This window comes from Mauremys mutica, chromosome 7 (assembly GCF_020497125.1).
Source record: "Mauremys mutica isolate MM-2020 ecotype Southern chromosome 7, ASM2049712v1, whole genome shotgun sequence".
NCBI lineage: Eukaryota > Metazoa > Chordata > Testudines > Geoemydidae > Mauremys > Mauremys mutica.
In genome coordinates, this window is record NC_059078.1 from 12,462,276 (window position 1) to 12,476,194 (window position 13,919).

The following is a 13,919-nucleotide window of genomic DNA, read 5'->3' on the forward strand; positions in this document are numbered from 1 at the left end:
TAAATGCATCTCTTTCCTTCACCGGTAAAGATAGGCATCCTTTCTACAGCAAGTCCAACTGTAGTAGGAAGAGAAGTGGAAAATAATGACCCTGACTTTCCTCACACTTACTCAAGTGTAAGTGAAGAGCAACTCATTTGAAATCAAAGGAATTACACCGGTGTAAAACCAGTGTAAGTGAGCTGAAAACCAGAAATAACACATTTCATACACCTCTAAAGTATAGCTAAAATAACTTCCTGTGCACAAAAGTGTCAAATGTCAACATTCAACATTTTTGAGCCTTCCAGGCCAAAAGACTGGTGCTGTTGGTCCTAATGGAAAGATGGGAATCTCCTCTTTCCACTGATTTTAAAGATTCCATTCCTAGCTGTAATGGACAATGAGCGATCAGATCTTACAGCTGCTAATAGAAGACTTAGCATTGCTCATGCTGAGCTAATGACCGTGTAATCTGAGGTTAATTTTCACATTTGAGAGAAGAAATAGACATTTTTGTGGCATATTGATTTAAAATATGGTGGCTTGTTGAAGCTTCTCAATGGTTTGGATAGTTAGAATAAGTCCCTGGAAAGACCAGTTAGTGGATGTAATATAAACCCTTGTCTCATAAATATTTAAAAGTGGCAGTACTCGAGTCCTGCTGGAATGCTCCGAGACACTGTTCTAGCCCTTTTTTGGGGAGCCACAATAGAGTCTTACAACTGTTCTGGTACTCGTGTTCTGGCATTTCTTGAATAGAGCACATCCTCAGAAAAGTGTCTCTCTCCTGCGGAAGAGTGAGACTGGGATTTTGGCACGAGGCTTATCAGTCAGCCTCTTCCTTTGTCTCTTCCATGCTGCTGATAAACTGGAGAGTTCTCAAAGATTATTTGAAGTGTGAAACTGCAGTTCTGATTTTTCAGGGGTCTCTTGTAAATCTTGTTTCCACTTTCATTTTACCAGTGTTCAAACTCCCTGACTTTCACTTCCAGATTATTTTCCTCCCTCTAAATAGAACTCAGTCAAAAATCTCTACTTCCCACCTGGCTTCAGTCAGAACCTTACAAAGCCACAATTCCCACCTGTTCTAAACCAATGGCTTATGACACCTGCCCACAAGCGTTGCAGGTCAGTCAGCTATTCCCCTTTTCCCTCTTGGGCCCTTTAAGGCTGGCTGGTTGGCTTTCTTCACTACGTGTGTTCCATTCTATGCATCCGAAGAAGTGAGCTGTAGCTCACGAAAGCTCACGCTGAAATAAATTTGTTAGTCTCTAAGGTGCCACAAGTACTCCTGTTCTTTTTGCAGATACAGACTAACACGGCTGCTACTCTGAAACCTTTCTTCACTATCGTCGCTCTTGGGGTAAGGGAGGAAACAGATTGTCAGCTTCTTCCACATAGAGGAAACCTCTGCAGGGGAAATAGGCTGTCTGACTTTCCTGCCACTTGGCAGTCAGCTGCTGCTGGTCCCTGAGCTGGCTTTTATCTCATTCTTGGTCATTTCTTGCCTGAAAATTGTCCTGTCTAGGTAATGGTAAAATATGATATCTGGCATACAGTGGTGATTGATACCCTATAAATACTGCAGATAGAGATACGTAGATAGCTAAAAAACATATCAGCCTTGTGTTGGTTAATATTTAACTGAGATACCACAAGCACTACTGACAATCAGAATTTTCCATACTACTGACAATCTGCATTTTCAGAACTGTCTCTTTTTACTCCTCTGTGAATAGCAGTTAAATGCTAATTAGAGATGAAAATTTTCTCCTTTTGGCAGACTCCTGACATTTTTTGCCTTGTAACATATTACCCTAAGATGGCTAATGGGGGTGTAAAGCTTGCATATAGTAGTATTGGGATTATGGAAGAAATGCAAAGGTTTCATAGGATGGTCCTTAGTAGTGAATCAAATTTGTCTAAATGCCCTGTTTTAAGCATACATGAAAGATAAAAAACACATGAGATTTATGAATAGGGTCATTGGAGTACAGAATCTTTCTCATTAGATCTGTTACACTGCTTTCCAACTAGCACTATTCTCAATTAGAAAAATTTATGAACTGGAATGATTACAAATATACCCATCCCTGCTCTTAAACTCAAAGCAAAAAGTAATCAGATTTTTGTGGTATAATTAATGTGCATAAGTTTTTTCTGTTGCTATAGTTTTATTATAGTACCTTTCAGAAGCAAAGGGGGGAACTGTACAATTTAATACACCTTTAATGTGCTTACATTTTTGCTTTAGCTCTGTACCCATGAGTGTTGCTTTAATTTAATAACCTCATTAAAGTCAAGTTAATATTGTGAGCTAACGTGGCTCTTTCTCCTCTTTACTAGAGTTGCAAGTTCACATCCTTACGTCTGCGTTGAACCGAAGGTGGGAGAAAAACATTCTTTCATTCTGTTTGGACTCCCTGTTTACAGAAGAGAGATGGAGATACTATTAAGCACAAAAAGGATCAACATATGTCTGCTTTTCTTTGTATTAAATTTGGCAGCAGGTATTGAAATACCATTATCAGGTGAGTTGTAGCTATTTACTGAACACTCTGCTTTCTTCCCCCCTGAAGAACACTTTGCTTTCTCCCTCGTTTCAGATGTTCCATTTTGAATTTTATTCTGCCTTAACATGGCCTTTTGGGAGTTTATACATGATAAAATGATAATTTACTTTCTTCAGACCCATTTAGATGCTGCAGTAAACTTATCTAGATAGCACATCACTGACCTTTGAGATCCTATCCTCTGTTCTGCTCAGAAGTTTCAGTTCTGTCCTGTGCATAAATCTCTCCTTTTGGCTGAGAGTCTTTCTGCAGCTGGGCTGATATACAATCAATTTATTTATTTATATGCTTTGCAACCTGCTGTTTCATTTTCAAAAGGAAACATGTGTGGATCTCTAGGAATAGTTTTATCACAGGAGAATATTCCCCATCACTTAGGTGCTCCTGCAAGCAGCATTCACTTTACCCGTGTCTGGCCCCGGTACACATCAAACGGCATATTTCACATAGCTGGTTCTTCTTCAGTGCATGTGTAAAATATGTAATGAACCTCATAAAAGGCCAATCCCACTGAGGTCCGTGGAGCTGACTAAAGGAGCAAGGGGAGGAAGATTTAGCCCCCCAAACTACGTTTCATCATAGGGAAATAAATAAGGCTGATTAACCACTAGTTTTCTTTTGGAAAGAAAACTTATCCCATTAATATTTTTGTTATATGAATTGTCTCATCAATTATTCATTAAAAAAGAACAAACCTGGCCTTTTTTCCTAGGCATTCAGGGCCCGATCCTCAAACATATTTAGGCGCCTAAGTCCCATTGATTTCAATGGGATTTAGGCACCTAAACTCCTTTTGGGGATCTGGGCCTCAGACACTGCAGCCAGTCGTATAAGTAGTTTCAAAACATGTTAGGGCTCAGCTATAAATGTAAGGCACTGGCCCTCTTTAGGGCACACCTCTCCCTCCCCTCCAGGACCCAGCAAGAACTCTCAATGACCCCCATGCCTCCCAGCAATCCCATCTGCAATGGAAAATGCACTTTCTAGGAGTTTCAGCATACACTCCCTTCCATGGCTAGCTAGCTCTACATACCAGTGCAGGGAGGCAGTACCCTCCTTCCTTCGTAAGTGGCTAGCCCCAGTGGATAGCCAGGAGCAGTCCTGGCACTCAGCTGTGTACAAGATTGCATTTGTAGCCAAGGATAGAACAGGTTCCTTGTGCAGTCACCTAAACATAAGCACCAACTCGGGGGAACCATCTGTCCCTTAATTTATTTGAATGAAGCATTTTATATTTTAATAAAAAGGAATTATGTGTGAATATGTATAAGCTAGTGGGAAAGGGTGGACACAGTAGAGATGCAAGGGTTCAATATGATATGGTGCAGCAAGATACTACATTTTGTTTGAGCTTCATGGCGTGGTTGACTTAAAAATGTATAACAAACAATGTGATGTTCAGAAATGTTCAGAAATGAAATGGACGGCATGATCTGGGAAGTGTATAATCCTCCATATTCCATTTTATTGAAACCCGCATGTGTTTTGCACATATTTGATTTATCTGCGGATTTGCTACCTGCTTGACTCACTAGGAGTGAGGAGGGAAAGTATTTTCTTCTAGTCACCTGGCTTTAAAAAAATCACCCTCAAACTCTCATAAAACAAATCAGAGCTCAGTACAGTCATGAGCATTAGAAAGTCAGCCTCCAGATTTGCTATCTTTAGCTTATGTTGGAAGAGACTGTGGTCTCTATTATGGCTCTATGAGCTGGAGCCAGGCAGGGATGTGGAAGCAGGAACACCAGCTATGTTGCAACTTCTTGATACGTTGTATTTTCAGACTGGAGAACAAGTTAGGATGCCATAGAGGGGAGAACACAGGAACGGCAGAGCAGAATTTCTTCTGTTCATGCAGCCCCCATCACTGTTCTACAGGAGTCTGATCCAAAGCCCAGTGAGATCAATGGAAAAACACTAAATGACTTTAGTGGACTTTGGATCAGGCTCCAGGTGAAGATCGATGCCTGAGGAGGGTAGGACAAGAGCCATGTAATTATGGCTCCATCCCATTATACTCCCTCCATGTCATGGAGTGCTGCAGCCAAGCGCTGTCCAACCTCCCTTTTGGTGCTGGGACACTTGAAACACTGACTTCAGAATGCTGACAGTGTTTTTATCATTAGGAGAATATGTATAAAAGTGCATCTGAAATGTTTGCCGGGATAATATAATGGGGTCTGGCAACCTTGATCCCTTTAAATAATCTGAACTGTGTTTAGTTCTGTTTGAATAGCACTTGATCTAATCAAATGTCCTCTGTTCAGTTGCACAGGTTCCAACAATTACAGAGCAATCCATGACCCAAGTTGCATACCCTTTTGATGAAGACTTTACAATTAAATGTGAAGCTAAAGGAAATCCACAACCCATGTAAGTGTTTCTTTAAACTAGAGGCGTAATCAAACGTTTGTTTTCCTTTTCTACCTGTTAACTGTTGCCTAAACATTGTTCTTACTTGGCAGGGAAAGGGAGAATTGATGCACACTAATCTGCTCAGAATCTGGGGGATAAATTAAGTTTTGCATTCCCTGTTAGGCCACCCAACTTTTGTTGCTTGATCTCTTCCACTCACTCCATGAATAGGGATTAACATGCCTTTTCCTGTTTGGAAATATTTCATTTCTCAAGTGTGCTAAATTTACCCTCAGGTTCACACAAGGCTGACTCAGCAGTATTACAAGAGATCTGAGGTGTGTAATGGCAATGGAAGGGTACCAGCTGTCAACTTGCTTTTCACACTGCTTAGCCTCCTCTCCCCCATGCAAATACCAAGCTCATTAAACCAAGTGCCAAGTAGTCACATTTACATTTAATTTGATATTTTGTATGTGCCTAATATCACAATAGTTTTCTCAAATATAAGCACAGGATAATATTTTGCATCAAATATTTTTAATATAAATTTATGGGGGTTTTTGTAATAAAATACTCTGTGATATTCGTTACTCCACAAAGTGAGCAAAGTTTAAAACTTGGTGGGGTTTTTTTTTTTTTAAAGATTACTGTCATTTTTATATTAAATAAGACATAGTCATTTTCAAGATGGCTCTGATTGGAGCTGTGCAGTAAGTTAACAACTAACTTGCCCTGTTTCATGTTTTGTTACTAACTGAAAGGTCATCCTAGGTTCACCGTTGCCAAGGTTCCCTAACATTCTGAATAGGACAGGTCAGAAAACAGAATGTCCATTCACTAAGACATTCTCATATTTTATTGCTCATTCTGAATGGGAGTAAAAAGTCAAAATTTCCCACAAAATAAAATTCAAAATGTTTTTGATTTGGGACCATCAAAACTTTTTGTTTCAATAATATAAAAATAGTATAGAATTTATATAGATATATAAATAGATCTATGTCTACACATAATATTATATAATAAGTCTAAACGAAACATTTCATTTTGATAAGTGTTTCGTTTCCACTTTATAATTTCAATTAGTTCTTAACACTATTGAAACAAAATGAGAAAGTTGAGAGCCAACAATTTCTTCAAAATCAACGTATTCCTGCAAAATGTTCAATGAAACTGCATTTTCCAATTAAAAAAACCTGTATAATTGGAAATTTTTTGACCAGCTCTACTTCTGAATGCACCTGGCCCAGTTTCAAACCAGCTTGGATTGAGTTATGGGTAAATAAGGTACATAACGTTATGGGTTTGTGTCAAAATCACACCCAAATGGAAGTTTGTGTCAAAACCAAAGGCCACTTGAAACATCTCATGTTTATGTGCCAAACCAAGGGAAACTCAGTGGATTCAACTAAATTTTTCAAATCTACACAAGCCAGAACCAGTAAAATTGTTTGTTTGCATGGACCCCTCCCAACGAACAGCACCAAGTTTCTCACAGCTCTGGTTCTAATCCAAATTCTGTAGTTCCTTTCATTGTGGCCAGTATTTTGAGACTGTGACTTTCATGTATTGTCCTTGCCTTCAGCCCGGATTAATATTTTGTGTCACAGTCAGTTATCTCAAAGTACTGTGCTCAATAGGAGAGATGTGCCCCATAGCTAATGTTAGCTACATTTCTCTTGGGGCCGGATCCAGCACTGTAAAAGTCAAAGGGAATTTTGCCATTCATTGTAATGAGTCAGGACTGGGTCTTTGATGACCATTATGCTTGTAGGACAGCACATTATTTTCCAAGTCCTTATGTTTAATATTTGTATTACCTTTCAGTTTTAATTGGACTAAAGATGAGAAACCATTCGATCTACTATCCGATCCCAGGATAATTGCATCCAATAATTCAGGAACATTTGTGATCCAAAATCAGGGGATCATAGCTGATTTTCAAGGGAAATATCGTTGTTATGCTTCAAATGAACTGGGAACTGCCATGTCAGAAGAAATTGAAATAATAGTTCCAAGTAAGTTTCTCAAATGAAATGCTGTGTTTCTTTTTGTTGATAAATTGCATAGTCAATTGCTTGACCATACTTTGGTTAATTATTTCTTCATTAAATATACTCGAGACCAAATAACCAATGTCAGTCAAGTTTATTAATATGGTACAGGAGAAAGGTTTGATATGATACCAGTCTCCAAAGAACAGCCCTATGCAGTGATGCTACATTCACCTTATGCAGAAGGTGTGTTCCCCAAGTTACACATTTCAGCTGATATCATTTATATGATTTTATAAATTACATATTTCTTTACACGTCACTAAAATCCAACTCATCAGTTTGTTACAGTTCCCTAACCTGTTCTTCTGTTCCTTCGTTATCTTTATTTTATATTCCAGTTACTTATCTGTGAAGGTATATCCCTAGCTTGTACTAAGACATAGAGTAGATGTATCTTGATTTTGACAAGTTTCCTAGCTGCTTGTGCCAAATGCTTACTTCAGCAAATACAAGGTGTTATTGGGTGCTTAGCATAAGTGAACAGGATTATGGTACAGGCTAGTTTAGGCTATATCACTGTTCCAATATTTGTGGTTAATGTTGGTGCTTAATGAATTTATATATGTATGTATGCATAGCCAGCATATATTAGTCAAAATTTTAATGAAGGGAGATAATATTAGATGCTATCTCAGTATAACGGTGAAGGTTGTTGTCATATATGGCATGCTATGATATTTATTTATTCTAGTGTGCATGGTGATATCAGTCTAAAAAGTGAAACTGAAAGCTATAGTTATTAATTTTCAGAATGTCATATATTTCTCCTAATGTCCTCCATATCTCTTAGGGAGCCCTAAGAAACCATCAAGGTTTTTCTCTGTTTTACCACAATATCCTCAAGTCCTCGTGTTCTAGAAATTACTATCCTCCTAACCAAGAATTCCTGTGGCGCTGTTTGCCACACTTGTGAGTCAATTTGACAGGCCCTTGCAATGCAGCATTCTGACATTTTAAAGTGCTGTCATCATGTTGTGTCCAAGCACCACCATGTTGCAACATAATGACATTTGTGATCCAAATGGTTGTCAAACCATTATCCTCTTGAGATGTAGTGTCCCAATGGGATGACTTTTCACAGGCCTCAGAACTGATTTCAGACTTTTTGAATAGTGGGTCACTTAAAAACACTTATGATCTGGGAATCCCGATGTGGTAGTCCAGCATATCCCTAGCTACTTCGTAATCACTCCAACCACTTGCTATTGAGTGGTATGAGGCACTTCTGTCCCCCACACTGACTCACTAAAAGTTTGTTCCACAACATTCCCAGCTCCTGTTTGCTAGGAATTAATTACCAAATCTGAGTAAATAGCATGGAAGTTCAAGATATTACCACTGAACCATCAGTACCTTCTAAATTTTCTAGTACAAATGCTGAAGAACATCCTCAAAACAATTTAATTTAAAAGGAACTGGGTAAATTATGTACATATTTTCACAGCTATATTAATGTGGAGAGCATTTATTATTCACTGATACTTGCTGATTACAATTCACCATGCTTTATCTCTAGAGAATAAGCCAGCAGGGCTGTTAGTACAGTCTTTTTTAATGGTGTCCTCAGGAGAATTGAGTATTTGGTGGCAGAAAATGATTTGCTTTGACTTGACTATTATTTCTCTTCTGAGGCTATGAAAATAAACACCTCTTTAATGCCTTTTCTTTTCATTTTTCATAAAAGTCATAGAATTTTTTTGTTCTGTGTTTAAAACAGCAGTTTTGCTCATTCAATGCCACCAGTCATAGTACTTTGCATTTCTATAGCTTCCAGCTATCAAAGGATCCCAAAGCACTTGACAGACATAGGGCCAGTGGGTCCCGCTGAGATCTGCATGTGATGGAGGCCTTCCACATGCTGATTTCAGCCTTTGCCATGGACGGGAGCGGTCACCTATCTCCTTGGCAGTATTTCTGGCCATTTGAGTGCAGAGATAGCAGACAATAGGGAACATGCATCATCCCTCTCCCAGCTCTGTAGAAAAGTTTATGCAGCCTAAGGCTATTTATTTTTCTAGCATCCTCTTTCGGTGCCATGGACCATCTCCTGAGAAGTGATCTAAAGGCATCTATAAATAGGGGAAAGCCTGGTAACACGGCTTCATTGGAGCTGTGGGGTCACAGAAGCATAGAAGAGTCTGAAAAGGAGACCCAGAGAGTCCACATAAACTATTCTGTGTTGGGACAGATCCTCCAAGATACACAGGGAGCAGAACCTCTTGGTCTTTCTGTGGGGAAAAAACATTTATTTCTCTCTCTCTCAATCTCTATATATCTCTGGTTTTATACTGCTGCCTTTACCCATAGTACCTCCTGCCTGAAATCAGAAACAACAGTGAAGTCCTTGGTGAACTTCATGGAGTCTGTGGAACTTCTTCCTTTTCAGGGAGATTCTTTCCTGATTGAATACTCTGAAATGAAATCCATGAGAGTAGTCTCCCAGGGTTTTCTTTTTTACTGACCAGCTTTTATGGATATTTTTTTTTCTTGAGAGGTGTGCTGTATACACTAACTAGCCAGTTAAGCCTCATGATACCCTGGTCACAAAGGTCAGGTGTGTATAGATAGGAATTACTTCCCTCATCACTAAATTGCAGCTGCCTGTAGGGGTGTAACTTATCAGCACTACACAACAGTTTGACTCGAAATTGTATTTTCAGTTGAACTGAACTGAATGTCATGGTGTGAGTTAAAATGACCTAGTCATTACTGGAGGGGACACAGTAGTTGTTTAATGTCACCCAACACTTTTGGGCAGGGTGAAAAGAGCAACATTGCCATTCAAAGCTCTAGGCAGAACACAATTATTCACTTTGGAATCTGGTCAGGGCACTGGGGTTGATACCACTACTCATAAGAAAAGTGCCAGGGGGCCTTTAATTTCCCAAAGTGGTGAGGTCATCAGTTTTATGTCCCTTCTAAAGTATGTCACCTCCAGCAGTACAAAGTTTTTGGATATTCTGGTGATCCATTGACCCTGATTCCAAAAGAAGAGGTACTTAAATATACCAGTGAATACTTTTCTTAGTCGATGCCTTAGTCTTGAATTTTGGAACCTGTAATTGAGGCAAGACATGTTGATAGCTTGATGTATGCTGGACAAGACTTCCCTCACTGCAATAAGGGTGCTCATATTAAAAGTAGATTTCCATTCTCTTTAATTGTATTGAACTGAATTGACCAAGAACTGTAGCAGAATCTCTATGCATCTTTATCTAAGCATATATGTCTGTGTAGTATCCATATACAATTAAGTGAAAAAACCAGGAAGTAGAGATTACTATATAGTGTGACACATATTAAATGCCATAAAAAGACAAGGATGCAGACAACAACTACTGAACTTAGAATTCTGTTACTTTAATTATTGAATGTGCCCAATGTCAGAAGGAGAAATTGAATTAGGACTGGAAATTTAAACCTTGTATTTAATTGATCACAAGGTAACACCACCTCCTTGGTGAAATGTACACAACATTCATTTACAGTATATTTATAGTTACTTTCCTTAAAACACTTAAAACTACAGGATGAAAGCATAGCATGAAAATAAATTAACCAAGAAATAAAATCACATACAGTGTCTCACATTATCGATTGCACAGTCTACCTAGAAGGCAAAGCCTGTATCTAAAATTTGAAAAGGCATACTGAACTCTGTAGTGAAGAGACCAAAAGGATTCTTGAGTTGAGCTAAAATAACATTTAGCCATTAAGGCACTTTACAAAGGTGAATGATCAATATTATCCTCATTTTACAGATGAGAAAACAGAGTGGCAAAGTATTGGAGCAAAGTCACACAGCAGGTTGTGCACGAGCCGGGAATAGAACCCACTTCTGTTGGTCACCCAATTTACCAACCAATTCACTGTGATTATTTTGACCATCCCTGAGTCATTTATGGGGATAAATGCCCTTCTTTTTGGGAAATGGTAATAGCAAAAACCTTGTAGGCAAGGACTGGCATCTACCCCATAGTAAGATGACTTCCTAGATTGACAGCCAGCCATTACATTAGTCAGTTTAGTGTGGAAATTAGAAATCATTCCATAAATTAGCAGAATCATCCTTTGTAAACAGTTCAAAGACTGCAATGAGAATTACTAATTTAACTCCAAACTGCACAAGCCAGAACTGAAATTGATCCACTGAGACAGATCTCAGGCTGTGTCCAAGCTGTGCTCAGCACAGTGCAGGTGGAAGGAAGTTATAAGTCACATTTATGTACTTCTGGTTTGCCGGCCATGGGATTGATCCCTGGCATAAAGAAGATCAACCTCAGGACTGCTCTGCTTACTGCTGATTATCAATGGCCAAGGAATGCTCTGGGTATTGGGGATTGCCAGGGAATAGAGATCTCCTGGCCACTGTCTCCTTAGCAGTTCTTATTCAAGACTGGGCAACAACAGTGTGTGTGTGCTCGCTCTCTGTCTCTCACTAGTCTGCTGGTGCAAAGTTGGTATAAACCTGGTGGAGTCAGCCGGTGAATGAGTCCTTCTATGCAGGTATATGAATCGGCCAATGGATGAGCCCTTCTGTGCAGGGAATATATAAAACTATATACCTGCCTAGAAAGACTCATTCAATGGCTGAATTGCATCTGAGAATCTCCTCAGTGCATGCTTCTCCAGCACAGCTTCCCAGTGCTACCTTCCCAAACTCCACACAAATGTAACACCCCCACAGAACGAACGAACGAATGAACGAACACAACACCACACCACACCACACAACACGCTTTTCTGATTCTCTTCTCACACTGGTGTCAATCCACAAAGTCAATGGAATGATAACCGTGTAAGAGAGTAGAATCAGGCACCTTAATTACATCCTTCTTTAAACAGTGGAACAAATTCTGCTGTCAGTTACACTGAGAATTTGTCTACACCAGTGTTTCCCAAACTTGGGATGCCACAAACACATGCGCGCGCACACACACACACACACACTTCTGTTGGTGCAGGCGCTGTCTAAAGTAGGGGCTATACCGGCATAGCTGTACTGACATAGGTTCCATGGTGTATACCAGGGTTTCCCAAACTTGGGACGCCACTTGTGTAGGGAAAGCCCCTGGCAGGCCAGGCCGGTTTGTTTACCTGCCTGTCTGCAGGTCCGGCCAATCGTGGCTCCCACTGGCCGCGGTTCACTGCTCCAGGTCAATGGGGGCTGCGGGAAGGGCAGTCAGTACGTCCCTCGGCCCACACCACTTCCAGCAGCCTCCATTGGTCGGGAGCCGCGAATAATAGGCAGCAGGTTTAAAACAAATAAAAGGAAGTTCTTCTTCACGCAGCGCACAGTCAACTTGTGGAACTCCTTGCCTGAGGAGGTTGTGAAGGCTAGGACTATAACAATGTTTAAAAGGGAACTGGATAAATTCATGGTGGCTAAGTCCATAAATGGCTATTAGCCAGGATGGGTAAAGAATGGTGTCCCTAGCCTCTGTTTGTCAGAGGATGGAGATGGACGGCAGGAGAGAGATCACTTGATCATTGCCTGTTAGGTTCACTCCCTCTGGGGCACCTGGCATTGGCCACTGTCGGTAGACAGATACTGGACTAGATGGACCTTTGGTCTGACCTGGTATGGCCGTTCTTATGAGCCGCGATTGGCCGGACCTGTGGACGGGGCAGATAAACAAACCAGCCCGGCCTGCCAGGGGCTTTCCCTACACAAGTGGTGTCCCAAGTTTGGGAAACACTGGTCTACACCATGGAGCCTATGTCAGTACAGCTATGCCGGTATAGCCCCTAGTTTAGACAGCGCCTGCACCAACAGAAGTGTGTGTGTGTGTGTGTGTGTGTTGGAATGCCACCACCCTGAACAACATTACCCAAGTCGACAGAAGCACTCTTCTGTCAACACAGCTACTCCAACGCTGGGGATTTTTGCAGCATAGCTATGTCACTAGGGATTTTGTTTTTTTCACACCCCTGACCAATGAAACTATGCTGACATATCATTAAGTGCAGGCTAAGCTTGAGTAAATCTGGACTAATCCCACTAAAGTTTAGAGTGCAGTGAAGTGACCTATGTAACTTCAGGTTTATACCAGTGAAACAGAACAGATTCAGGCCCAGGATCTATACTAAAAACACTCATTAGTTTTAGCATAAGATTACATAATTCCCCCTTCCTCCTCATTTTTCGCTGAGATTTTGAATTTTCTGAAGATAGGAAAATAGGAGACGGAATCCACAAGACATTTGCTGAATTTTTCCTCTCCCCTGCCCCCATTTATCAGTGGTATTTCAAAACATTCAACTCTAATCTTGAATTTTCCAGTAGCGTGTGGTCATTACATCGCAAGTCACTCTAGGGATTGGATATACTCAGGTTCACGGCAGTGAGAGGACACTGAAAGCAACAATCTGTCACTGCTTGGGTCACCATCAGTCACAAGCAGAGAACTTGGGCACAGACCAATTTTTATCCTTATGTGTCTCACAGTTTAATGACACTGTGGTATTAGAGAACTCAAGATATTACTTCGGCAGGAATTAAAATGTGGCATGAGGAACTGTTCCCAAGACAGTTCTGAGTGTGTTATATATCACAGTGTGCTTTGGGAAGTGTTTCCATAAGAGCCAGAATGCAGGTGGACATTTTTCATCTTGTGGCTTTTTTTTTTTCCCTGCCAATGGATTGTCTGGGCCATGATAGGATCCACCTGCTGGCATTTCAACAGGTCATTCTAAGGCCTATTATACAAGCTTGTTCTCACCCGTGTAATGAAAATATGAGATCGAGTACCTTGAGCTATGAATGATTGTCTGGCCCTGCTCTTTATGTCTGTATGTAGGCAGTTGCCTGTAATATCGACATGACCTTTTTGGTAGCTGTCATGGCAAACAGATTGATTGATTTCCAATTTCACATTATCCATGTGCCGTATGGATAACTCCATGCAATTTCAAAATCTATCATCAAGCAGTACGTTTTGCATAGAGC

The 13,919-nt window shown here is 40.3% G+C and overlaps 1 protein-coding gene across 5 annotated transcripts in view; it reads left to right on the plus strand.

The window, feature by feature from the left end:
- CHL1 (cell adhesion molecule L1 like) overlaps nt 1-13,919 on the plus strand; it is a 189,096-nt gene that overhangs the window by 107,210 nt on the left and 67,967 nt on the right. For all 5 annotated transcript variants that reach the window (XM_045025896.1, XM_045025898.1, XM_045025899.1 and 2 more), the window contains 3 exons: nt 2,329-2,513; nt 4,823-4,928; nt 6,741-6,931. In XM_045025896.1, coding sequence (XP_044881831.1) covers nt 2,423-2,513; nt 4,823-4,928; nt 6,741-6,931 — 388 coding nt within the window. In that variant the 5' untranslated portion in view covers nt 2,329-2,422. The remainder of the gene's footprint in view (nt 1-2,328; nt 2,514-4,822; nt 4,929-6,740; nt 6,932-13,919) is intronic.